This window comes from Caretta caretta, chromosome 16 (assembly GCF_965140235.1).
Source record: "Caretta caretta isolate rCarCar2 chromosome 16, rCarCar1.hap1, whole genome shotgun sequence".
Classification (NCBI taxonomy): domain Eukaryota; kingdom Metazoa; phylum Chordata; order Testudines; family Cheloniidae; genus Caretta; species Caretta caretta.
In genome coordinates this window covers 7,758,113-7,784,201 of record NC_134221.1, presented here as the reverse complement: position 1 = coordinate 7,784,201, position 26,089 = coordinate 7,758,113, and the positions used below count along the sequence as shown (strand labels likewise).

General features: G+C 48.9%; 1 protein-coding gene across 3 annotated transcripts in view; it reads right to left on the bottom strand.

Annotated features, from left to right (window-relative positions):
* LOC125623348 (uncharacterized) overlaps positions 1 to 26,089 on the bottom strand; it is a 253,272-nt gene that overhangs the window by 162,498 nt on the left and 64,685 nt on the right. For 2 of the 3 annotated variants that reach the window (XM_048822505.2, XM_048822508.2), the window contains exons 2-6: positions 17,727 to 17,874; positions 17,148 to 17,306; positions 8,701 to 8,896; positions 4,762 to 4,917; positions 1,683 to 1,721 (exon numbers count right to left, since the gene is read on the bottom strand). In XM_048822505.2, coding sequence (XP_048678462.2) covers positions 1,683 to 1,721; positions 4,762 to 4,917; positions 8,701 to 8,896; positions 17,148 to 17,306; positions 17,727 to 17,874 — 698 coding nt within the window. The remainder of the gene's footprint in view (positions 1 to 1,682; positions 1,722 to 4,761; positions 4,918 to 8,700; positions 8,897 to 17,147; positions 17,307 to 17,726; positions 17,875 to 26,089) is intronic. The other variant, XM_048822506.2, reaches the window with a different exon arrangement.

The following is a 26,089-nucleotide window of genomic DNA, read 5'->3' as shown; positions in this document are numbered from 1 at the left end:
TAACTGTGAAGCTGCGTAATTCAGGGCAATTCATAGTTTGCCTGGAATATCAAAGTTCTCTGATGTATTCTGAGGAATTTGATGGAACACTTTTTCAGAACTGCATATGCTCGGATTTGCACAGATACAGTTTAGTCTGAATGCATGTGCAATTGAGGTGTGTTCAAATTAGGGGCATATTCAGTGAATAGCTACATTTGTGTATTTTGCATAACATTAATGACATGGTGAGAGTGAGACACCATGCCATAGGATTCTGCTATTAAACTTTTGCTGTGACCTACTGTTCAAAACTAATAAATAGTACACCAAGTTTCAAAAGCTACTCACACTTAAACCCTTTAAATTTCCACCTCTGGTTTAAACCTTTCCCCCTACAAATAGAAAAGTGACTCTGGCCTTGTCCCTCATCCCCATACTGAGAAAAGGGTTGGCAGTTATCAAATGAATTTGGGCACTGGTCTGGCAGCTTCTGCCCCTTCCAAATACTCAATGATGGGGGAGTGGCCACAGGAATCTTCCTGGGGCAGATCATTGAAGTCCCACATCAGCAGCGGACGTGGTAGCCATTCTCCTGCTCCCCCAACATCAACTTCAGAATTCACCATCTTCCCATCATCACCACCTCCTCCTCCCCCACCCCCATTTACAAGGACTCCAGGCGGCACTGGCTATCCTACAGATCATTTTTGTTTCCACTGCCACATGACCCATGTTTACAGCCACAAACTGATCCATCTGTGCAGCCATTTGATTCATTCCACTGTCAGGCAAGAGTTAAAATTTAGCTAACAGCTAAGACAAAAATCGCAGATCAAGCAGGAATGCTTCAGTAGCCCAAGGACACTGACAACTGTAAACACTTGATAAACTTATATGGTCCAATGTCCACCCAGTAACTCAGCTCTTAGAACAGAACAAATCCTCCCTTCACAGCTCACCAGATATCTGTAAGCACTCATCCCCCCCCCCCTTCTTTCCCCTGCAAGGTAGCCATAGATACTTGATGTAATCAGGATGACCCCTATACGTAGGTACTGTTCCTATTTTTATCTTTGTTCAGAGCTCTCTCTTGACTTGTAACAATGTCTGTCTCTGTATGTACAGATATATGCAAATGAATTGATAAGAGAATGTATATAACTGGCCATATTTTTGAAGCTGTTTATCAGTCTTCCCGGTACCGTGAATAAACCCCTTTCAATATTGTCTGTGCCTGCCTGATTCTTGGGGAAAAGTGTCTTTTTGCCTAACACCACCAATGCCTGACCAGCCTCTCTATCCATCATCAAGGGTGAAAAACGAAACACTCAAAATGTGCCCCTCAAAACTCTAAGCAACTCCATAATCTTGTGACTCTTGTTCTGCACTTACTGTTTAATATGGTTCATGGTAACTCGATATTTTTTCTGGAAGCTCTTCGGACAGGGATGTTGTCTAGTGTTTGTTCTGAGTGCATCTAGCGCACTTTTGGGGTGCTTGGGGAAAAAAACCAAACAACTTGTACCCCTGGCTGTGCAATATGGCCTTTTACCTGATAATTATTGATGTAGTCAAAACAATCCATTTGTTTCCTTGAGAAACATCATGATGCATAATGAAATCTTGGATCCCCTCCAAACCCCTCCCAAAAAGGGACTAACCCTGTACACATCCCCCCCACTGAGTTGGGAAAGTCATACCTGAGTGTAGGATTCCTGAATTTCATTGGTTTTTTTTGCCTAGATGAGAGAGAGAAATATGACGTCACTACCTGAGTAGCTGAATTTATTTAAGTAAGTGATTGTTGATGGCTCTGCTGTTTCCATAGGTTAAGAGCAATGTTCCCTCTAATTTTTGACAGGCCGTGTGCACAAAAAATTTCTTCTGTGCAAATTTTTGACAGGCCGTGTGCACAAAAAATTTCTTCTGTGCAAATTATTGTGCTTCTGTGAAAATGTTTGTGCACATTGTGTTTCGCCATGTGCGCGGGGTTTAGGATCTGTGTGCGTGTGTACACGCTCACAGCTTCGAGGGAACAGTGGTTAAGAGCATAGTGGGTAACAGAGCTGGTTCTTGTAAAAAGTCACTCCTTTCAGCATGCTTCTCGCTGCATGAGCAGGACTGGGGAATCTGGTTGGTTCTTTAACACCTGTGCTTCAAGTGTGCACATTTAGCCATTTTTTTTGCTGTGATTCTGGAGTAAAGTTCCAGGAACTTTTTCTCTGGGAACACAGGTCTTTTCCTACTCAGCTCTAGGAAGGGTTACCAATGGGTGTGGCCCACAAAGACCTGGGCTCTATTCTGAGCTCTTCCAGTACACTCTTGGACAAGACCATCTCTGGGTCACAGTTCTCCTGTAAAATGGAGATGATACGAACCAACCGCATGGGATTGTGGCAAGCGTTAGCTAGTAGATCTGCCAAGCCACGTGAGCAAAAACAGCGCCATCTAATGCACCAGTACCCTCATTACTGGGGGTGACCTTGAGTAACTCTTGTTGTGCTGCAACTTGGGGCATTTTGCTTCTGAGCCCATACTGAGCTGCCCAGGCTAGCAAAGACTGTGCTAAAACTGATACAAGTTCCTTTGGACTGGATTCCAGGAGGAGCAGCAGTTCTTCTCGAGAAATAATTAAGAACCTTGGTTAAACGGAGACCCACAACGCTTCTGGTTTTCAATTACATCAGTAACTTAGGGCTGGTCTACACTACACAGTTAGGTCGACATAAGACAGTTTATGTCGACCCAATTACATTAGCGTCTACACGACAACCTTTTTCCTACCCATGTATGTGCCCTGCTACACCAACATAACAACTCCACTTCCAGGAGAGGGGTAAGGCTTATGTCGGTGTAGTTAGGGTGACGCAGTGTCTGTGTAGACACGGTGTCCCTTACACCGGCCATCTTGTCAATTTCCTGGCAGGAGCCCTGAAATTCACAAGGAAACCCACACTGGACCCTGCTCCTGGTTAGGAGCCAAGGTGAGAAGGTCGGAGGGCTGCCCCGCAAACCCTACTCCCTGCTCCATGCTGAGCAGTCTTGTCAATTTCACAGCTCAGTGAGCCAGGAAATTGACCAGGGTACCCTGCTCCTGGTGGGGAGTGGGCGGGGGTGGGGGGCCGAGAAGCTGCCCCTCTTAGGTCAGTGGAAGCGCTTCTCGTGAGGACATGCACCACCGACCCAAGGAGGGTAGCGTGGCCATGCACATTACTGCAATGGCTATAAGTCAGCCTTAAATAGGTCGACTTAGGTTTGTAGTGTAGACCAGAGGTTCTCAACCTTTTGCTTTCCAAGGGTCCCCCAAAACATGCTATAAAAACTCCACGGCCCACCTGTGTCACGGTAACTGGTTTTCTGCATATAAAGCCAGGGCCGGCATTAAGGGGTAGCAAGCCAGGCAATTGCCCAGGGCCCCTTGCCACAGGGGGCACCGTGAAGCTAAGTTGCTCAGGCTTCTGCTTCAGCCCCAGGTGGCGGGGCTTAGGACCCCGGGCTTCAGCCCCATGCAGTGGGACTCCAGCTTTCTGTCCTGGGCCCCAGCGAGTCTAACACTGGTCCTGCTTGGCGGACCCCCTGACACCTGATCGCAGCCCCCCAGGGGGCTTCGGACTCCTGGTTGAGAACCACTGGTGTAGACATACCCTTAGAGGAGTAAACGTTCATAAACACGATGCATGAGGGAGTTCCGTGCCCAGGCCCTGCTGCGTGGCAGTGGGATTTCCCAGTGGGAATGGAACTCCTGAGCACACTTCTCATTAGTCGCACTCTTTCTTTGGTAAATGTCCTGCAACATTACGCAATGCTAGCTGTGTGCGTTTTACACACCCACGCAAGTACACAAGAATGTGCACACATACACACACACACTTCCTACAGCTAAAACTCCTCCCTCCCAGCCATATCTTCCCCTTTGCACCAAACCCCGTTGCCATTTCACAAAGGGAAGTCAAATGCCAAAGCCTCAAATGACACCACAGCAGCTTTCGTTTAACGGAGGCCCCTGGGTTGCCAGGAGATCAGCAGAGGCTGCAGGAATAGAGCCATCATCTCCCACGTTGCCATGGGGGTTCTCTGGGGAATGGGCATGGCTCTGTTTGGAATGAGGGATAAAACAGACATGGCCAGTGACCAAGAACTACCAAAATCACTGGCCCATGAGCCTCCCTCCATATGCATGCAATTGTGGTGTCTTCTCCACCCCCACCGCTGATCCAGATTAGCTTCCATTCAGCTTCCCCCAGCTAGCACGATAGTGTATGCTCCCTGCCCATCCATGGCTAAAGACTTAGTGACCCGGCTCACTCTACTGAGCCACCCAGAAACACAGACAGGGCAATACGGCTGTGAGCTCCCACCCCAGACACAGAGCGGGTTGGGATGAGAGGACACACACTCCAAAGCTACTGCTTATTCCTAGCTCTCCCCAGGTGCCATCCGACACCGTTGCTGAAACTCTTCCTACCTGCCACTGTTACGTGGGCTATGGGGCAGTGGAACCAGGTAACCAGGTGCTCTGTTGGGCTCCTTTCCGGCCCTTTCCGGAGCACTGACACGCGTGGGAAGGGAAAGACAAACACTACACCGGTGCCCAAACGCAAAGGGTGTCACAGTCATCAGCATATTCTCTCCACACCACTGCAAAAACCTGAGTCCCAAGGGGCTGAATTAAGTCAACGGAGGGACCCCAGGGATTAAGTAGTGCAACATCAGGGATAAACTGAGTCCCACTTTGCAATGGGGAAACCCAAGAATGCTCCTTGCAGGCCCTAGACACACCTCCGGCCACGCGGGAGAAAGCTCCCCTGGGGAGCGGGACTGGTTGCGGAAAGCTTCAGTGCTGAAAGCGCTGGTGCAGCGGGTATTGTAGCCTCCACAGTATTCACCAGCAGCCCCCGGGGCTCCCATCTGGAAGGTCAGCTGCTGCAGAGCACCCTGGGAGGCAAAGAAACAAACAAGTGGAGTTTACACACCAACCCCTGACACTGCCTCTGGAGGATGAGCAGGAAATAAAACGCAAGTGGGATAGGTTTGAATGGAGTTATTTGGACTCAGGGTGTTCAGCAATTACATCGGCAAGGAGATGCTCCACCCCAGCCTACAGAGAAGGAATCCTATTTCAGGGCCAAAAGAGGGACCCCACAGGGCAGGGGTGTCTGAGCCTAGAACGCCTGGTCCCGCACCCTTTTCTGTGTCAGCCTGGCCAAGGCTCTGAACCCCGTGGTTCCCAACACAAACACGGGCACGTCCCCTTGCTCCATGGCAAGAAGAGATGATCAATAGGCAGCAGGAACATCCAAGCACAACTCCCGAGAGGGAAGGATGGGATTCTGCAGCGTGCTGGGCGTCTCCTGAGAGATGGGAATGGAGAAGAGGGTGCTGAGCATCAGCTCTGAAGGGGCTCAGCATGCTGACGGATCAGGCCCTAAATAAAAAAATCTACCCCAACGGGCAGACACATTCCCCCCACCCACAGCCTGAAATTACCTAGAAGGGCTCTGGATTACTAGACCCCCCAGCGTTTGGCAAGACAGGGACGGAAGAACCTGCTGTCCCCATGAGGTCAGTGTGGGCTGGTAACTCCAAACACCACCTTCCCCACACCCAGGCCTCACTCCTCACACTCGGATCCTTGGCTAGAGCGGGCGTGTAAGAAGGCCATTGCTGAAATGCCCGGCTGGCTGCCATACAGCAGGGCAGACAGCAGCTCTTTGCCTTCCTTGGCCTTTGCTGGGGACAGCTCTGTGCAGAGGAGAAAGCGCCAGCGGGAGGGAGAGCACATCAGAGCCAGGGGAATCTGAAGAAGAGACAGCCTGTAGGGAATGCAACACTGAGGGCCAGGTTCTTGGCACTGGGAGAGGTGACATGGGCATCTGGGTGGGGGAGCGGGAAGAGCCCTGCTTGCCTGGAGAAGCCAGGAGTCTCCACAGTTGCTAAGGTTCTGTAATTATTAAAGTCTGAACCAATTCAAACAGGGCTTCTCTGTTAGCCTCCTTCTGAGCCTCTCCTCCCTCTCCCCTGTCTCATGAGCCCAGTGTAACTGGTGCAATGATTTGTTAGCTTCAGTATCATGAAGCCATAAGCAGCTTTTTTCTGCACCCCGTAACTGTCCAGAGCAAACATCTCTCTCCATACAAGCCTGCCCCATTTAGTCATTCTCGCCTGCTGTCTCCAAGGAGCCATAAAAGCAGAGAGGAGATAAACGTGCGAAAGCTGTTGGTTAATCTCCCCAACCCGAGGCCAACTTAATGAGATGAAATCTTCCTTCCAAGCCAAGGGTTTGACCAGGTGATTGGCTGTGAAAGAGAGGTGGGGAAGGGTGACAGAGCTATACTGAGGGAGGGCATTGCGCAGATGATGCAGATGGTAGGGAGCCTTAGAGCTGCCTTTTGTAATCTGATACCTCTGGTTCCTGGTTTGCATGTTATTGGGGAGCGGGTTTCAGTGCAAAGACCCTAAAATAATCCTGGATCCAATAAAATTTAGGCATTTCCTAAACAGAGCTACTTCTTGTAATCTGCTGTGTGTTCGTAGACGGGCAGCTCTTTGGGGCAGGGACTGTATCTCCAATGCGTGTGTGTAGTGTGCCTAGCACAACGGGGCCCAGATCCCTACCTGGACCCTTTAGACACTGTGTCTAGGCAAATAATATTGTTATTCTACAGCAGAAGTGTCAAGGCTGAATCCCCACTCTGGCACTCCGAGTGCAGAAGGTGGGGGCCTGCAAGGATTCTAAAAATGAATACTGGCCACTCCAGGCTTGTGTTAAACTCCCAGGGTTACAGCTTTTCTCTGACCTTGGATGGGTAGATGCTGCCACCACTCAAGTGCAAAACCCCTGTGAGAACCCAGGAGGGCGCACTTGGGAATTCCTTCCTGTGGGGTACCCTCAAACCCGTTCACCCCCCTTTGTGGGAAGAGCTGAGAAAGAAAAACAAAGGAAATCAGCTGTTGCCACCAGCTAATTAAACAACATGGGCACAAACCTCTTAGGACACAAAAATCCAATCCTGTTCTTAAAAAAAAAGGTAAATTTTATTAAAAACAAAAAGAAAGAGAATACATCTGAAAACTCAGGCTATTGCTAGATTTTAAAAAAAACCACTTGCAAGGATTAAGCATCAAGAATAACTTTCTTGAGGTCCAGCTTGAAGGTTACAAGCAAAACAAAAGCATTTGGGGTTAGCACAGAGGAGTCCACAAGCCATAAAGAAATAAAAAGAGATAGACCTAATTGCGTCTTCCTAGACATTTCCTGATCTACTTACATATCTGGGATTTCAAATGAGTAGTTTCTAGGTATGATACAGATGATTTTTCATACCTGGCCCCAAGATTTTTACAGCGTAGTTGCTTCCTCTCTGCTTCTCCCCGAGAACAACAGACAGACAGACAAAGGGGAAGTTTTTTCTCAATTTAAAAAAGTTCTAGCCTTCCCATTGCTCTTTTGGTCAAGTGCCCACTCCCTTCCTTTTACCTATGTAGAGCAGGGAGACTTGTTAACATACAGGAAAAGCAAGTAGAGAACAGCTACTAAGGGGGATTTTATAGCTAACTGGCTGGCTATAAAAGGGAGCTCCCCCCGCCTGCTTTCATTTATCACAACATGTTGCATTGTCTAAGCAAGGATCAATTGAACAGGAAGGTAGCATGGTCTAGTAGCTGGGGGAATCCTGGTTTATATTCCAGGATCCTGTCACCTTGATGTGTGATCTTGGGCAAGTCATTTCAACTTGTGGGAGCCTTGGTTTATCCCCCTGTAAAATGGAGGTAATTATAAACATCCTGGAGGGTGTGAAAGATGCTAGTGAGGAGCTTAGAGTTCCTCAGGATATGGCTATGCGGCAATCAGGGGCATGAAAGCAGTCTGGGTAGATATATGCACGCTAACTTTAATCTAGCTTTTCTGGGTACCAAAAGCAATGAAGAACATGGACCCCACTGCAGGCTAGCAATGAGTGTTCATAGCCAGAGTCACTGGTTGGCTTGCGCAGCTATGTCTTTACTGCTATTTTTAGTGATCCTCGCTAGAGTAAAGCAATCACACCTCGGTTTGCAGCGTAGACAAACCCCAGTAGGAACGCTGCTGTGTCAGAGTGCCAATTTTGTATTGTTTGATTTCTCTCCTCCCAAATTTCAGGAGCCACAAGCGTGTTGATTTGGCTGGAAATGAGATGCTGTGTTCCCTGATGCCCTCATTCGAGCTCCATTCACAGCCAGTTCTTACACGTGGCTATTGGGACTTTTCTACGTTAAAAGGCTTACGGATCCTGTCGGGGGATATTAGTGTAGAGTGAATACCAAGCTCTTCCTTCACAGCTTATTTAAAAAGTCACTCATCTCAGAGGACGTACAAAACTAGTCCCTCTCCGTGCCATGCGAGGGTACGTCTGTAACGGACACATGGAGAAAGGAGTGGGTTAGAGGGGATTTTATTGGGGGTTTCCGTCTCGCTAGCTGACATTTCATCGTTTCGGTTTCTCTGACCTAGGAGCAAACCCTTGGTGCACTTTGAAGCCTTGCACTTCACATCACCTGTGTAAGAAAAGTAAACAGGGTGTTTTCAGCAAGAGAGGAGATGGGGTTCCATCAGCAAATGGAATTCCAGCATCTGTTCATTAGAGCGCCCGCCCCACCCCCCAGCCCCCCGCAAGTTGCTTACACAGCTCCTTTGGGTTGAAAAAGGAGAGTCTGTGTGTAGGAGAAGCAAATTCTCACCTCAAAGGGAATCTCAAAGGATTCAATCAAGCCTCCAAGAATGACCAGCCCCTGCATGGTGACTCCCATCCCAAAGTAATTGGACCAGCCCACGCTCTCCACCAGCTGACAGTCCACGTGCAGCTCCAGTCTCTCGGAGGAGATGCTGAGGGCAACCTGATGCCAGTCCCCATCACCCAGGATGGAAACTGGGAACCTGTGTGCCCCAGGTTGGGGACAGGAGAAAGACAGAATAGGAGGCTCAGACAGACACAAAACAACCAACATCTTATACAGGGCTGGGTTCACCGTTCAGTATTAGCATAGGCCCCCTCAAAGGCTCACCCCTTTGTGCTTTGCAGCCAACTACTCTGGACGCACTGGATAATTAGAAGCCAAAGGAAAGTGTCTCATGGAAATCAAACCCTTCCATTACTTGGAACTGGGCAAATAATTGGGTTTTCAGTTTGGCAAGCAAGCTGGAAAAAAAAATATCAGAAAAAAATATTCAGTTTAGTTCTGAAAACTCAGGTCCCCGCTGCCCAGTGAGCATCCAAACCACCAGCCTATGGGCCATTCTGCTCTCTGTCTCGCCCGCTGCAGCTTTGTATAAATACATGGCTGTTCCCTGGGCCAAAGAGAGTGAGAAGGACTCTGCTACCCAGTGATGAAGGCACTCACCCAGGAGATGGGGATTTGTATAGTCTCTCTGCCTGATTCAGAGGACAGATTTGGAGGAAAGAGACCTGACTTTAGGGGTCAGTCCTGGGGCTGGTTTCGTTCAACATCTTTATTAATGATCTGGAGGATGGCGTGGATTGCACCCTCAGCAAGTTCACAGATGACACTAAACTGTGGGGAGAGGTAGATACGCTGGAGGGTAGGGATAGGGTCCAGAGTGACCCAGACAAATTGGAGGATTGAGCCAAAAGAAATCTGATGAGGTTCAACAAGGACAAGTGTAGAGTCCTGCACTTAGGACGGAAGAATCCCATGCACTGCTACAGACTGAAGACCTACTGGTTAAGCAGCAGTTCTGCAGAAAAGGACCTGGGGATTACAGTAGATGGGAAGCTGGATATGAGTCAGCAGTGTGCCCTTGTTGTCAAGAAGGCTAACGGCATATTGGGCTGCATTAGTAGGAGCATCGCCAGCAGATTGAGAGAAGTGATTATTCCCCTCTATTTGGTACTGGTGAGGCCACATCTGGAGTATTGCGTCCAGTTTTGGGTCCCTCATTAGAGGAAGGATGTGGACAAAATGGAGAGAGTCCAGCGGAGGGCAATGGAAATGATCGGGGGCTGGGGCACATGACTTATGAGGAGAGGCTGAGGGAACTGGGCTTGTTTAGTCTGCAGAAGAGAAGAGTGAGGGGGGATTTGATAGCAGCCTTCAACTACCTGAAGGGGGGTGTGACGAAGCGGGACTGTTCTTAATGTTTCCTCTGAATAGTGTGGGGATGCCTCAGTTTCCCCTATGCAGTTCTTAAGTATCTACGTGGTGGGATAAGGGTGTATGATCGTTGCAGAGCCCTAGAGGGCAGGTGTGTGCAGGGGTCTGGACACAGAGAATGGCCGACACCCTGTTTCCTGGCAACTGATGGCCTGGGCCCTTCCCCCCTGCAAGGTGAGAGCTAAAGGGTTGGAGAACAAAGGAATCAGGTGACCTCCTAGACCAAGAAAGGGACAAAGCCCAGAGGAGGAGGGATAGGAGAGAATTTCAGTTTGGGGCTGGCTGGGGACACGGAGTGAAGTGCAGACGGGGTTGTCTGGCTCACTGGCCCCCAAAATGGACCCAGCTGAGCGGTCCTGTTCTCTGCACCTACAAGCTCTGTGTTAGACCATGTTCCTGTCGTCTAATAAACCTTCTGTTTTACAGGCTGGCTGAGAGTCACGTCTGACTGCGAAGCTGGGGTGCAGGACCGTCTGGCTTCCCCAGGAGCCCCGTCTGAGCGGACTCGCTGTGGGAAGCGCACAAAGGGGCAGAGGATGCTGAACGCTCCGAGGTCAGATCCAGGAAGGTGGAAGTTGTGTGAGCTGTGTGTCCTGAAGACAGTCTGCTCACAGAAAGGAGATTTCCCCAGAGTCCTGACTGGCTTTGTAGGGAGCAGTTCCAGAGCATCGCCCAGGGACTCCGTGACAGGGGGCTCCAAAGAGGATGGAGCTTGGCTGTTCTCAGTGGTGGCAGATGACAGAACAAGGAGCAATGGTCTCAAGTTGCAGTGGGGGAGGTCTAGGTTGGATATTAGGAAACACTATTTCACTAGGAGGATGGTTAAGCACTGGAATGGGTTCTCTAGGGAAGTGGTGGAATCTCCATCCCAAGAGGTTTTTAAAGCCCAGCTTGACAAAGCCCTGGCTGGGATGATTTAATTGGTGTTGGTCCTGCTTTGAGCAGGGGGTTGGACTAGATGACCTCCTGAGGTCTCTTCCAACGCTAATCTTCTATGATTCTAAGTCCCCGCTCCAGCAACGAGTAAATATTTATACAGAAAAAAATGGAAAAGCTTCCACAGCAGAGATGGAACACACCCAACCCCAGAACAGCCTAGAGCTTGGTAGGGAGGAGATCCGAGTTCAAATCCCTGCTCCAGAATGGGGATTTGAATGTGGGTCTCCCTAACCACTGGGCTCAGGATCATTAGGGACATAACATGGTTTTCTAAAGCTGACCCTGACAGCCTTTTTCCCAGCCTAAACAAATCAGGTCATCAAATTCACATATCGTTTCAGATGGACTGAAACTGTATTTCTCAGCAAATAAACTATTTTTTTTTTTTTTAAAAGTCACTCTGCTCTCCTTGTAACAGACATGCACCATCACTGCAGTCTCTCAGAGCTGGAATATTGTAGCTTTCCAGTGCATTGGGGAATCTGTAGAAAAATCCCCCATCTAGTTAGTTACAGCCTCTTTCCCAAATGTCCATCTGTCCTGAGCAGGCCCCTGTGTCCGCTCATCCCGCCCCACTCCCTCTGCAGGGTAACACGTCACGTGGGCACCAAAGCAATGGAATTGACTGCACTCTACTGACTATCTCCCAGTCAGCCACTTTATCCAACACTGTCCTGGAGTTTTGCAGCTGGTTTAGAGTCAACTTTTCCAGCTGGGATTGGGGTGGGGGGACGGACGGGGGACAGGAGGGCAGGGAGGTTGGTTCAGTACAGCTTGAACAGCAATGCTGGCTCTGGACAGATCTTGCCTCACTGCAGATAGCAGCATGTGTGGACTTTCAAAGGCTTTAAAAATTCCACCCAGGACTGGCTCTGGCAAGGCAGAGATAATCCCATCCCCTGAAACTGAATGGTGCAGGGACCCTTTCCAAGCTGCCTGCAGAGTCCCCACCTGGCTCTGGTCCAATCCTCGAGTCATAGGTTGTGTCAGCTGGCTCTTTTATTTAGGCTGGCACTTCCCGCACCCCAATTTCTCCGACCCCTGGCTTTACACTGCGCAGATTCCCCCACCTGCCACATACACGACATACTCAGCGCACGAGGCTGTTTAGAACCATCACTTTGCCGTTGTGTCATCTGCAGCCCCGAGCCAAGGCACGACTAAATCCGGAGTCCCAGTAACAGGGGATGGGTCACTGGGAACACAACTCCAGCTGCTGCTCTGGACGCTCCCTGCCTGCCAGTCAGCAGCGAAATAATTGGGGAAACCAGTTATGAGGCGTTCATGGACCAGGCAAGAAAGGGAGCCTCCCTCTTTCCTGGAGAGTGAGGAAAGAGGACTGGATCTCAGCCAGGATCCTTGGAAAAGGCATGGCTGTGTCTGAAACAGGCTTTGTGGGTTTCATGAGCAAAACAGATGTGTCATTATGCACATCATGACAAATAATCATAAAACCATAGAAGCGGAGGACTGGAAGGGACTCAAGAGATTATCTTGTCCATCATCCTATACTGAGGCAGGTTTAAATAAACCTAGACCATCCCTGACAAGTGTTTGTCCAACGTGATCTTGGAAACGTCCAGTGATGGGGATTCCACAACCTCCCTTGGAAGCCTATCCTGGAGTTTAACTATCCTTACAGTTCAAAAGTTTTTCCTACTATCTAACCTCAACTTCCCTTGCTACCAACTAAGCTGCTCTCTTCTTGTCTTACCCTCAGTGGACAAGGAGAGCAATTGATCGCTGTCCTCTTTATAACAATCCTTTGTGTATTTGAACACTTAGGTCCCTACTCAGCCTTGTCTTTAACAAACATGCCCATTTCTTTTAACCTTTAATAATAAATATTCTAAATGCCATAAAGTTCTTATACAACACCCTTCATCGACAGATCTCAGAGTGCTGTACCAAGGTGGTCACCAGCATAATGCCCATTTTTACGGACAGGGAAACTGAGTAACAGAGAGAAGCGACTTGCCAAGGCCACACAGCCATCTATTGGCAGAGTTTGGAATAGAACTTGGGTCTCCTGACTCCTCTAGCCACTAGGCCACAATCCCTCCCAAATGACCAGGTCAGAGTGCGATTTCAGTCCAGAATGAACATAACGATTGCTAGGCCAATACCAAAGCACTCAAGTTGCCATACGGAGGTGGGTGGGATCTATCCATCACACATGAACCATCCGCGTAGCACGGTAGCCTGGATTCGCTGCAAATTATTTTCTTCCTCCAACCACAACATTTCAAACCTGTGAAGCATTAGCCCAGGGGGGAATCACTGGCATCTGGACCCGTAAGAGGCTTCCCAGGTGAAGAACAGTATCAAAGGCCTGCCTTGTGATGCCGACTGAAGTGTGGCCAGACAGACCGAACTCAGATATTTGTAAAAAGAAAAGGAGTACTTGTGGCACCTTAGAGACTAACCAATTTATTTGAGCATGAGCTTTCGTGAACTACAGCTCACTTCATCGGATGCATACCGTGGAAACTGCAGCAGACTTTATATACACACAGAGAATATGAAACAATACCTCCTCCCACCCCACTCTCCTGCTGGTAATAGCTTATCTAAAGTGATCATCAAGTTGGGCCATTTCCAGCACAAATCCAGGCTCTCTCACCCTCCCCCCCCCCTTTTTTTTTTTCCCCCAGGGACACACACACACAAACTCACTCTCCTGCTGGCAATAGCTCATCCAAACTGACCACTCTCCAAGTTTAAATCCAAGTTAAACCAGAACGTCTGGGGGGTGGGGGGGGTAGGAAAAACAAGGAGAAATAGGCTACCTTGCATAATGACTTAGCCACTCCCAGTCTCTATTTAAGCCTAAATTAATAGTATCCAATTTGCAAATGAATTCCAATTCAGCAGTTTCTCGCTGGAGTCTGGATTTGAAGTTTTTTTGTTTTAAGATAGCGACCTTCATGTCTGTGATTGCGTGACCAGAGAGATTGAAGTGTTCTCCGACTGGTTTATGAATGTTATAATTCTTGACATCTGATTTGTGTCCATTTGAAGGGACAGTGGGGTGGGAGGAGGTATTGTTTCATATTCTCTGTGTGTATATAAAGTCTGCTGCAGTTTCCACGGTATGCATCCGATGAAGTGAGCTGTAGCTCACGAAAGCTCATGCTCAAATAAATTGGTTAGTCTCTAAGGTGCCACAAGTACTCCTTTTCTTATTGTAGGGAGAGTGGTCACTTTGGATGAGCTATTACCAGCAGCATAATGAGTTTGTGTGTGTGGTTTTTGGAGGGGGGTGAGGGGGTGAGAGAACCTGGATTTGTGCAGGAAATGGCCCAACTTGATTATCATGCACATTGTGTAGAGAGTGGTCACTTTGGATGGGCTATCACCAGCAGGAGAGTGAATTTGTGTGTGTGGGGGGGTGGAGGGTGAGAAAACCTGGATTTGTGCTGGAAATGGCCCAACTTGATGATCACTTTAGATAAGCTATTACCAGCAGGAGAGTGGGGTGGGAGGAGGTATTGTTTCATATTCTCTGTGTGTATATAAAGTCTGCTGCAGTTTCCACGGTATGCATCCGATGAAGTGAGCTGTAGCTCACGAAAGCTCATGCTCAAATAAATTGGTTAGTCTCTAAGGTGCCACAAGTACTCCTTTTCTTTTTGCGAATACAGACTAACACGGCTGCTACTCTGAAACCTGTCAAATATTTGTATCCCCCAAGAGATTCTCTCTTCTGCCCCTATGTGATGAATTAGCCACAGCTGGAGGCTTTTAGGCTACGTCTACACTAGGAGCTAGGGGTGTGATTCCCCTGCTCGCGTACAGGTGCGCGCACTAGCTCTCATCAAGCTAGCGTGAGTATAAAAGCAGGGTGGCTGCAGCAGCCTGGGAAGCGGCTTAGCTGTCCCGGGTATAAACCTGGTTCATACTCGGCACGTACCTCCACTGTCACTCCCTGTGCTACTGCGGCTACGCTGCTATTTATGCTTCTGCCAGCTCACTAAGATCTAGTGCAAGCATGTGTGCACAAGCAGGGGAATCGCACCCCGAGTGCAGCCGGGGCCTGAGACCAACAGCTCAACCGTACATCCCGGTGACTAACGCTTCCTCCCGCCAAACAATTTCCAACCCGGACAGGGTGGATGGGGGGAGTAACCCCGTTTCTCCGAGGGGGACTCTGCTCCATGAACAGAAGGAGAGAGCATTAACATGCTGTCTCCCCAGAACGATGTTCGGGGGGGAGGGGGGGAGAAATGTCCAATTGCAGGCACAACCGGCAGGAGGATAGTATCCAGCGCTCTAGGGCAAAACCAGGCCCACACCCTTCCACTTAACCTAGAAAATCTGCCAAAGCAGCCTTCACCTTAGTGGATGTGTGACAAATGCACAGGCCCTGTCCTGTCAACTCATCTGCATCAGTAAGTTGCAGTGAGCTCACCCTTCAACTGCCCAAGCAGTGGAAAAGGGTATCAGACGACCGACTCTTGTTTGGTACAAGTAGCAGAGATGCTGCTTTGCAATCGGAGGGGCCCTGCCTCAGATGTCAGCAGGGACAGACCCTTGGAGGACTTTGAGGGGATATGACCAGCCGCAGCGGCCCTGCCTGCCACACACTTGTTAAATATTAAAGACCCTGAGTTTTGTTGCATCACCAACCTTCTTCCCTGCTGCGATCTAAGAACCTCTTAATGCCAACTAGCGAGGGGGTTCCAGGAATATCTTGATTCTGGTCTGTACATTCTGGTTCACCAAAGAATGTCGTATAAGGTCTTAAATGAAAGCCGGGGTCACACTGGTCATTGATATCATTGTGAAATGTATATAGAGATACTGTGTAAGGAGTTACATACAAATACTGAAAATATGATCTTACAGCCCATAACAAGGTATGAGTCAGCAGCAGAGGTGAAAAAACAGGTTTTCCGTCAGACAAGAGAAGTTTATTCACCTCTCTCTCTGTCAGGATGCAACTTACGCATTGTAAGCTAACACAACGGATTTACGTCAGCGAAGAGATGCAAAGTCAAAAGGGAAGCAGCATGCAGGAAAGCCAAGCCACGGGTGGTTATCCTTTCTTTGAGGACAGACAATGAACGTTGTGGGGGTGTAAGAAGACAACAAAGAAGACACCCCTTATCATGTGCGTATACGGTGACCAGACAGCAAGTGTGAAAAATCAGGACGGGGGTGAGGGATAATAGGAGCCTATATAAGAAAAAGACCCAAAAATCAGGACTGTCCCTATAAAATCGGGATATCTGGTCACCCTATATCTGGTCCAATATCACTTGAATCTGGAATCTTTGATAATAAATGTATTCTTGTTTTCATTATATCTAAGAGCGGTGATATTAAGCAAAATGCTGGAACAGAACTGAATCTTCCTGGCTGGTATGTATACTGCTTCTTGTGGGACAGCAGACCTGATATTTCTGTGAGCAGGCTAGGGCTGGATATCACAGGGAAACACTTCAAAGGGACTCTGGGACTGGGGTGCTGCCACCCAGTGAAACGCAAGCAAGACTCCTTCATGCTGGAGGCAGGGGGTAACAAGGTGACTCAGTCCCGGGCACCCTAAGAACCTTCACACCTGCCAACTAATTTCTCTCATGGCTTGAGCTAGAGCAGGGCTTCTCAAACAGGGGGGTCGCGAGCTGCCAACCTCCACCCTAAACCCCACTTGCCTCCAGCATTTGTAACGGTGTTAAATACATTGAAAAGTGTGTTTAATTTATTAGAGGGGGGTTGCACTCAGAGGCTTGCAATGTGAAAGGGGTCACCAGTAAAAAAAGTTTGAAACCCACTGAACTAGAGCATGCCTCCATACGCAAAAGACCACAGTTCTACATTTTCAGATAGGCATCTGAGAGTGCAGTGGATGGATATGTGGGTGCAATCAAAAAACCAGCAAAAAACACATAGCAGCTCTAGCATTAACGGATAGCTTCATGCCTGAGACCTGGCTTGCCCAGGCAGTTACCCCTTTGCACCCACAGCTAAGTATTCAGCAGGCTCAGCTTCACTGCCTTCACTGCTTTTGGAAACTCCCCCCCATCTTCCCACATTTTGGGGTAGAGGAAGAAGAGAGCTCGGGTGGAACTTACTCATAATGTCGCCTCCTAGTGGTGACAAAGACCAAGGCAAGGGGGTTAATCCTGATCTGGAACAGCACATGGCTACGATGACTGAGGATCGTCAAGAGGCTGGTCTCCTCCTTCAGAGAATACCTAAGTTTCAGCAACACGCTCAGCTCATCTGCAAACCTAGGAGAGGGAAGCAAGCCACAGCATCCGGTAGCATCTGGTGTAATACACCGATCGTTCATTCGTTATATAGAATTTGACACACAAAAACTAAGTTAAAAGAACATTACGCAGATGGCAAAGTCAAGCACGGAAAAGTAACGAAGTGCCAGAATTAAGGAAGCTGTAGCACAGGCAACACAAGCCCACCTGTTCCCCCGGGGTAGGTATTCACTTGTGCAGCTGGGGCTGAAGCCCATGCCATGGCTTCTTCCCTTCTATTTGCAGGGGTACGTCTACACGAGCTGCCATGCCCAACCCCAACGGCAATGGCGATGTACCCCAAGAAGGGGAGGTGAGAGAGGAACGAGGCTTTTAAAGGGCCAAATCACCAGGCGTGCAGGGAGTCCGATTTTAAGAACCTCTGGGAAATCAGCCTACCTGTCCCCAAAGGCCTCCAGGGTGGGGATGCTGAGGGTGGAGTACTGCCCAACCTCCAAGACACTGCAGTTGGCTTCGTCATAACTGAGGGAAATATTGCTGAAGTCCTGGGGGGAGGAAGTCAGTTTGTCCAGCAAGTTCACTTCATCTGCATGGGGGGAGGGGCAAAAAGGAAAGAGACAGACACTTAATGTTTAATGCATCCTCCCACCAGAGTGTCGCTCACACCATTAGCCACTGGCAAGGTGCTCAGCGCTGTACTGGAGGCCACGGGAACATGGCCCCCCACAGCTAACAGCCCCCAGTAACAGCCCTTTTCCAGCCCCCAGTAACAGCCCTTTGAAAGCATTCCAGCTTTCAGGAGGAGAACGATCATGTCTAGGAACAGCTTGTGGCTGTAATCTTCCTTCCCGGAGAAGTGTCACTGAGCTGTAAGAATCACTGAAATAGTCTCAGCCAAAGATGGGCTTATTCCAGAATGACCTCTGAATTTCGGGAGATAGAAGGACTCAAAATACCGCCTTGTGGATTAAATAGTGAAGTATGTCTTAAGAGGGTGGGACGTTATTTCTAATTAATATTTCCCCAGCCACATATCCACATACAACCTCAGCTCCACCCAGCTAAAGGTAACTATCAGAGCAAAGGGTTTGGGTTAACTGCCTTTCTCCTCACTCTCCTATTGAGCTTGGCATTGCACCGTCCAAAAGGACACCACTATATTCCCAGGCACATCTGGAATCTAGCTTTCCCTCTGGTGCCCTCAGTCTAACATGACCACAGCCATCCCCACAGCAGGTTTTTCATATCCCAGAAAGGAGCTTTGCAAGCGATGACAAGAAAAGTGTGAGGACCCCATGAATAGGTATCACCCCCCCTCAGCCCCCATCTCGTGCTGGAGAAACACAGCTCTCTTTTCTGTGATTGGCCACAGCCCTTTTGCCAGTTCAGAGAGACTCTCTCTAGGGGCACTGAACTGCTACCTGGAAATTACAATTGATGACAAAATGGTTCCTCTCAAAAAGCTTGTGTCCCACGTGCTACAAAATGAGCCATGGAAAGGTCCAAGCAAGAGGTGAGGAAAGGTTCCTGCAACATCAGCGAGATTGGCAACACTCCTGCCGGAGAGAGGGCAGGACCATAGCAAGGCGTCAGCACAGCATGCCTGGCGATAACGCAGTTTCCCATGGGGAGCAGATCATGTGTCAGATGGAAAGCACACAAGGGACGACTAGGGCTGAGGTCCCACAGCCCTTTGCTCTGGGAGTGGGAACAGGCACCAGACAACTGCATTCCACGGGCAAAGCACCTGGGGCTGTGTCACTGCCCGAGCATCGAGAGCTGGCCCAGCAGGCACGCGTGTGCATGTATGCACGCTGTCCTGTCCTGTCACGTCTGTCCCTGTCACGAATGCACACTGTCCTGTCCCTGTCACATATGCACACTGTCACGTATGTCCCTGTCATATATGCACACTGTCCTGTCACGTATGTCCCTGTCCCTGTCACATATGCACACTGTCCTGTCCCTTCCCCAGCAAGGACTGTGGCCTTGGGCAAGCTACTTTGTGACTTCAGGAAAGAGTTTAATTGCTACTGCCAAGAAGAGCAGCAAAAGCCAGGGCACTCTGCTGTGAGACCTCGCCATCCCGGACCCGGTCGCTTAATCCAGGCAATGGACAAAAATGTTGGCTTCAGACCTGAATAGTCTCACTTCTTGAACCAACGCTAGGTGGTTGGTATGGTTCATGGCTCCAGTTTCCAAATAATCTGGACTCTGCATGAATTCTACCCAGTCATTGTAATGCAGGAAGCGGGCCAAACAATGTGATTTGGTGAGCATGACGATTAACAACAGTTTGAGCAAAACATTTGCAATGCCAGCAGCCAGCGAGCGGAGAAGCGGAAGGTTCAACCCTGTGGCTGGGGCAGCGAGGGCCACATCAACTCCAGTGTGGCTACATCAGATCTTTATGTCCCCAAGAAGGGACAGCAACCACAGGGTAATATGGAGCTCAAGAAGAGCCAGATTCCCCCACGAACAATTAAGAGTGGGCCAAGGCTACCACGCCGATAATGGAAATGCATTTGAAACAACATTTGGAATCAAGCTCATGAAGTTGTTTGGACTTTAAAAAACAGTGGGTCTCTGCCTTTTCTAAGCCATGACCCCACATTGCAAGAGCAAAAACCTTTGGGGTCTCCCTCCCTCCCCATCTAGCCATAAAGAAAGGGGAGGGTGGTCACGACCCCCTGAATTCTGTTCACAACCCCCAGGCTGAGAATCCATGCTTTAAATCGAAGCGTTTCAGCAAAGTAGAAGTCAGACCGGAAAGGAAGGGAGAGAAAATACAATTGGAGGGTAGGCAGTGCCCTCGGAATCTTCTATGCTAGTGCTGTTTGTCCACACCACTAGGAATCCAGCCGATGAATTCCTAACGAGCCTGGGTATTTCTGCCAGTTTAGATCTCAGAAACCATCACATTCAGCAGAGACCGGGATCCTGGTTGGTCTACGATGAGATGGTGCAGGGAAGAGATTCAACGCCAACTCCTGAGGAAGGGCAATGATGGGGGAGCACACACGGCTGCAGCCAGGGATGTAACTGCTCGAGAGGACTTCAGTCTCCTGTGATGTCCATCCAGCACCAGCATTTAAAAAAAAAATGCCAAGATGAGAAGAATCCCCAATGCTGACAGACAGCAGGACCCCAAATCACTTGTAAATCACCCTGACTGCCCCATTGTTCCAGAATTAAGCTGAGCATAAATGACATTCGCAGATTAGACACCCCAGTGTTTGCTACAGGTGGCTTCTCTTGCTGGTAGCACGGTTACAGACACAGCCAAGCAAGACTGTGAAATATGCCAGCTGTGAAATCATGTAGCCAAACCGTCAGCTACAGAACTGATCAGCTCCATAGAAACCCCCAGCCCCCACTCAAGCCGAGTAATGGCTGCCGTTGCAAATGAAGCCATCCAGCTCTTACCTTAGCATGTTTAACATTCATGTAGGGGTAGTGTCTAGAGGTGCCAACTGAGATCGGGACCCCACCGTGCAGGTGCTGGGCATACACATGGTGAGAGAGAGTCCCAGCCCCAAAGAGGTTACCGTCGAAATAGACGTGACAGACAGAGGGCAGGAGGAGAAAGAGGCAAAGTGACTTCCCCAAGGTCACACAGCAAGTCAGAGACAGAGCCAGGAACAGACCACAAGTGTCTCTGCTCACAGTCCACGTGTCTCTATCCACCATCACCCCATAGCAATCCATACAGCAGATTCAATAACACAGACTCTAGCATCCAAAACTATTAGCTATTGATAAGCACGGCCTAGGTCAGTGCTTCGTAAAGAAATTTGAGACACACTGGATACGAAAGGCTCTGTCTAAAGCCAAACGGCTTTCTGCACAAAGTGTAGTCAGATACTGCTTACACCAGTGTAAGGGTGGAGTAACTCCATGGAAGTCAAAGGTTACGCTGGCATAAGTAAGAGGAGAACCAGGCCATGCGTACGGATAAATATGCACATGCTCAACTCTCAGCTCAAGGAACGTCCATCTGTCCGTGGGTTTTACACTGACACCCATCACCATAGCGTCTGAGCGTCGTCCACGTGCAATCCACATGCCTTTCAGTCTCACCTCTGCAGAGCAAATGGGTTCGCTCCTGCTAGGCAGGAACTTTCTTTGCCTCACAGAATCACAGATGGAAAAGACCAGTGCTGTCTGACCTCTCTGGTATTTCTACAGTGCATGCCTGCATATCCAAGTCCTTTCCCTTCCCTCGCCTAGTGCTGGAGGGTCTCTCAGGCTTGCTCTCTCACCCTCATTTTCTTGCTCCTCTCTTTCCAGCCAATTCTTTCTCCCACCCCACCCCCAGACCTACTGGATTTTCTATAGGAATGTGGGTGCAGCAGCTGCATAGTTTAAAGCAGGGTCCCGAGTGTCTGGTGCCGATCAGCAGCTGCAGCTCTTCTCCGACCTCTGGGGCTGAACTTTCTTCTAATAAACGCAGCTTTTCCACCCCCCAGTAAATCAGCAATGGGAACGTCAGGGCGGTTTCTTGCAGGGCTTGTTTCTATTTTGCGGAGATGCTGATTTCAAACGTTAAAGCATTTCCATTCTTAGAATGTCCCAGACTCAGGCTGTGTCTTCACAGCTCTCGCTGTCAAATCCTGAAGTGGTTGCCACCAGGTAGCAATGCAAGGTCAGCACGACACTCCTCCCCACCGGGGGTTGATGTAAACCTACAGTGCTTTGCCTCCACTATGGTTGTTACAATGGGAGAACCAAGACGTGTTCATTATTCCGCAGTACTTACATCTTTTCTTAGCAGTGCAGACAAAGCCTCAGTACCTCGCTCCTACTGCTTAATGGGGAGGGGTAAGACGGCCTGACCAAACATCAATGCTCACACCTTAGATATGCAGGAGGCAGTGCCTTGCTTACCCTGGAGCATCCACCTCAGCCTGCTCCTCCCCAGGGCGCCAGATACATCCGTACTCCACCCTTCTCGAGGTATCATCTTGTTCTCTCAGTTTCACAAAGAAAGAATAAAAAAAGCATGTCTCTAGCCCTTACAGCTGTGAAGAAAACCTCCAGGACATGAACCAAGTGCAACGGTTACAGCGGCGTCTGCAGGGAGTCTGACCCAAGGACAAAGCCTTTCAAAAGTGACAAGTGATTTTGGGTGCCTCACTTGAGATGCCTTAAAGGAGCTTGATTTGCGGACGGTGGGTGCTCGGCTTTTTCTGAACTCCAGGCTACTTTAAAGGCATCTCAAATTGGGGATCTAGATATGTCCACACAGCACAGTTACCCGGGGCTCTTACCTGGGTTATAGCCTTAACCCCCTACCATCAACACAGAAAAACCTCTAATGTGAGTTTGGAAGTGCTTTAAGCCCAGACAAACTGACCTTGCTTGAGGGGGTGGGGGGGTTAAAAGCCTGGGCTCCACTTTAATTTGGGCTAGAACCCACGCACCTTGCAGTGAGGATGCAGGCTAAGGATGCAGTGAGAAGATCCATGCCCGGAGTCCAGTCCGGGGCAGGGAGTGGGGAGCCAGGACCCTAGGGGGCAGCCCAAGCCAGGGTGACAGCCTGGCCTGGAGCCAAGAGGCAGCAGCAGCAGCCCGGCTGGGGAACCAGGAGCTGGCTTTCTTGTCAATATCACAGCTTCAGCTCTCAGGAAGGGGGAAAAGGTGGCATTATGTCAGGAATCAAAGGCCACCGAAGCAGCGGGTGGGGAGGGGAGTCACCCCAGGACTTCCCAGCGTTTCTGGGAAGCGTTTCTGCCTCTGGGATCTCTGTGCCCATATCCTTTCCTTCTGCCTTGACCTGCATGACGCATGACACATGACAGGAAATAACCCCATACCGGCCAGTGGGCTGGGAGAAGGTAATCATCTCACACAACACCCCACTGGGCCCACCTGGCACAAACGCGCTGTGTTTTCATGGAGCCAGTAATGCAATAGGTGGGAGGGCATGGACAATCTTACTCGACTACTTGACAGCAGGAGCCCTGCCAGTACCATCTGCACTAGCGTCTGCAAATCACTTGGCAGACATCCAGCCTCTGCTTTCACTCCAGTTCCCACTGTAGATGAAGTGAGAGATTTATTCCAGGGCAGAGGAACACCCTAGGGCACACTGCAGCTTGTCAGGATATATAGACAAGGCACAGATCTTGAGTAACAAGTCAATTGAGCAGAAAGTTGTTTTGATCCAGTTCACACGCCATAATGTATCAGTTCTGCCGTCAGTCTCCTCAAAGGACTTTTCTAGGGAGCATAGCCCAGTGGGAGGATTGGGGATCTGCAGGAGAGACTCGTGGCTTCTGCCCAACTCTCAGCGTGAATAGATAAAGTGAGGGTGGCGGGTGTCAGTGCAGTTCCCAATGGGCACGAGACCATAACGCCCCCCACCAATAACGGATCTCCTCATTGTCCGTTTCGGAAGAGGGGCTGTGGACCGGACACACTCTACAGGATGACCCATCTTCCCACACTTAGGCCCCAACTCAGGAAAGCACGTATGTGCTTAACTTTAACCACATATTTACAGGCTTCCCTGCTTTTCTGAATAGGCATATGTGCTTAACTTTAAGCAAATGCCCCAATCCCAAAAGAAGCACAGGCCCCCATTCAGGAAACATTTCAGCACATAGTCAAAGCTAAGCACATGCATCAGTGCTTTCCTAAACAGGGACCCTAGAGACACCCCCGCCTCCACCCCGGAGTTGGGGCTGCAGGAGGGTGTGGATGTAATACCAGTACTGTAGCAGCTCTGCATACACACAGAGGGCGCCGTTCTTTGCACACCTTTCACCTGCCTTAAAAACAGAAACTGACCCCCCCCCCCAAAAAAAATAAAAAATAAAAAAAAATTAAGCATGAAATTAACAAGTTCCCTTTTAAACTAGATTCAGACGGGCACAAAGCACGTGTCATCAAAAAGGGATCCCAGCTATATTCCATAGTGTGGACGACCAGAACATACCACACGGTCCCATCCTGATCTGGGGGGCCAGCAAACCAAGTGGTCATGCAAGAGTACAACTTGACTGCAAAAACAGCAGTCCCACCAGCACCCAATTGTGGTGATACCATCTGTGCTTTCAAAGTGCATATAGCAGGGGTCCCTCAAAGGAGAAGGTAAAGAGGCAGAGAGTGAAATGAGGGAGAAAATAATAAAAAAATACCCATTAATCTGAAGGCAAGAAACTAAAGGTAAGTAATTTTGGTACCCAAGATACATCTTTGTATTTGGGTGAGATCAGCACTTAGAAACCATGGCGATTGGCAGTATAGAAATACCTTGGGCCCATCAGACACCATTACTGCCTCTCCACCTTTTGCTAGCTGAATAGATGTTTAAATAAAGGACATCTCACTCCCAAGACACCAGCTTTCATTAAGAGGTGACGAGGAGGATCCAAACTAGCGTATCACCTCCACGGGGTGCAGATGCCGTCCTTCTGCATTAACTTCATACTGCAGCACTTTTCCATAGTAGAAGCAGGTTTCCATTTATTTAGTTTAGCCGAGCCTCATGTGGCTAGTTTCTGCTCTGTCAGGATAAGCCAGCAGGCCTCAGAAACCCACTGGAGCAGGAAGAGGAGAGACATGTGCTACAAGAGAGAACAAACACGATCCTCTCAAGCAGCTTAAACAAGCCACAGCTCTCGGCACTGACATCTCAATTGCAATGCACTGGCTCTGCAGAGGAGATTGTGGCAAGGCAAGCTCATTTAAGCAGCCTTTGTGATGTGTTCAACCAAGCTGAACTTGGCAACTTCTCCTCCTGAGATTAACCCAGAGAAACGCTACTTCCCGCTCACCTTTGCTATTCTGTAGTTACAAGGACATTAATAGTTTTAATCGGAATAGTTTTCAAAATATTTTTGCTTCCATTGTAGTTCAGCACCTGCTGGAAGTTTGAAACAGACCCGTTACCTCTGGAAGGGATACTGAGATTCCTGATTCAGGGCTTATGCTAATTTTTAACTATTAGCGATCAGGATGAGACCTTCACAGGAGGCAGGTTATCCCATATCTGCCTCCTGCAGGGTTTCTTGCATCTTCCTTTGAAGCAGCACATGCTCGTTAGAGCTGGGATGAATAATTGGGTTTTTCAGTTTGGTGGCCACATTCGAAAAATCCAAATAAAGCTTATGCTCAAATAAATTGGTTAGTCTCTAAGGTGCCAAAAGTACTCCTTTTCTTTTTTCCATATAATTAGGTTTCAGGTCAACCTGAAATTACAACTATTCATTTCTATTCTGTGAAATGAAAAACCAAAAATGTTCTGATATGGACAAAACAAAACTTTTCATTTCATTTCAGGGTTTTGTGGGTTGCGGTGTTTGTTTGTAAAACTAGCTACAGTTCTAAAAGAAACATCTTTTTGAAATGAAAAGGCTAAATGTTTCATTCTGAACATGTCAAAATCAAATGTTTTGACTCTTGGAGTTTTTCCTCCAGTTTTATTCATCTGAAACTATTTGCCAAATTTGACCCGAATGCACAGATATTTTCATTCGACTGAAAAATGCATTTTTCGGCAAATATTCTATTCGCCCGAGAAAACACGTGCCCAAATCGAGTGCCGGCCACTATGGGAGACAGGATACTTGATTGGATGGACCACAGGTCTGAGCCATCCTGGCAGTTCCTATGACAGATAAATGGAATGAACCATGGTCCTATTCACATTCTGCCAGCATGGCCATTAGTCGGGAGGGAGCCCAGGCTACCAAAAGCACAAGCCCCTGCTCCTTAAATAAAGGAGGCACCACTCAGCTTTAAGAAAGAAGCAGGCTGTTCCAGTCTCCGGGGCCAGACACCGAGGGGAAAAGGGA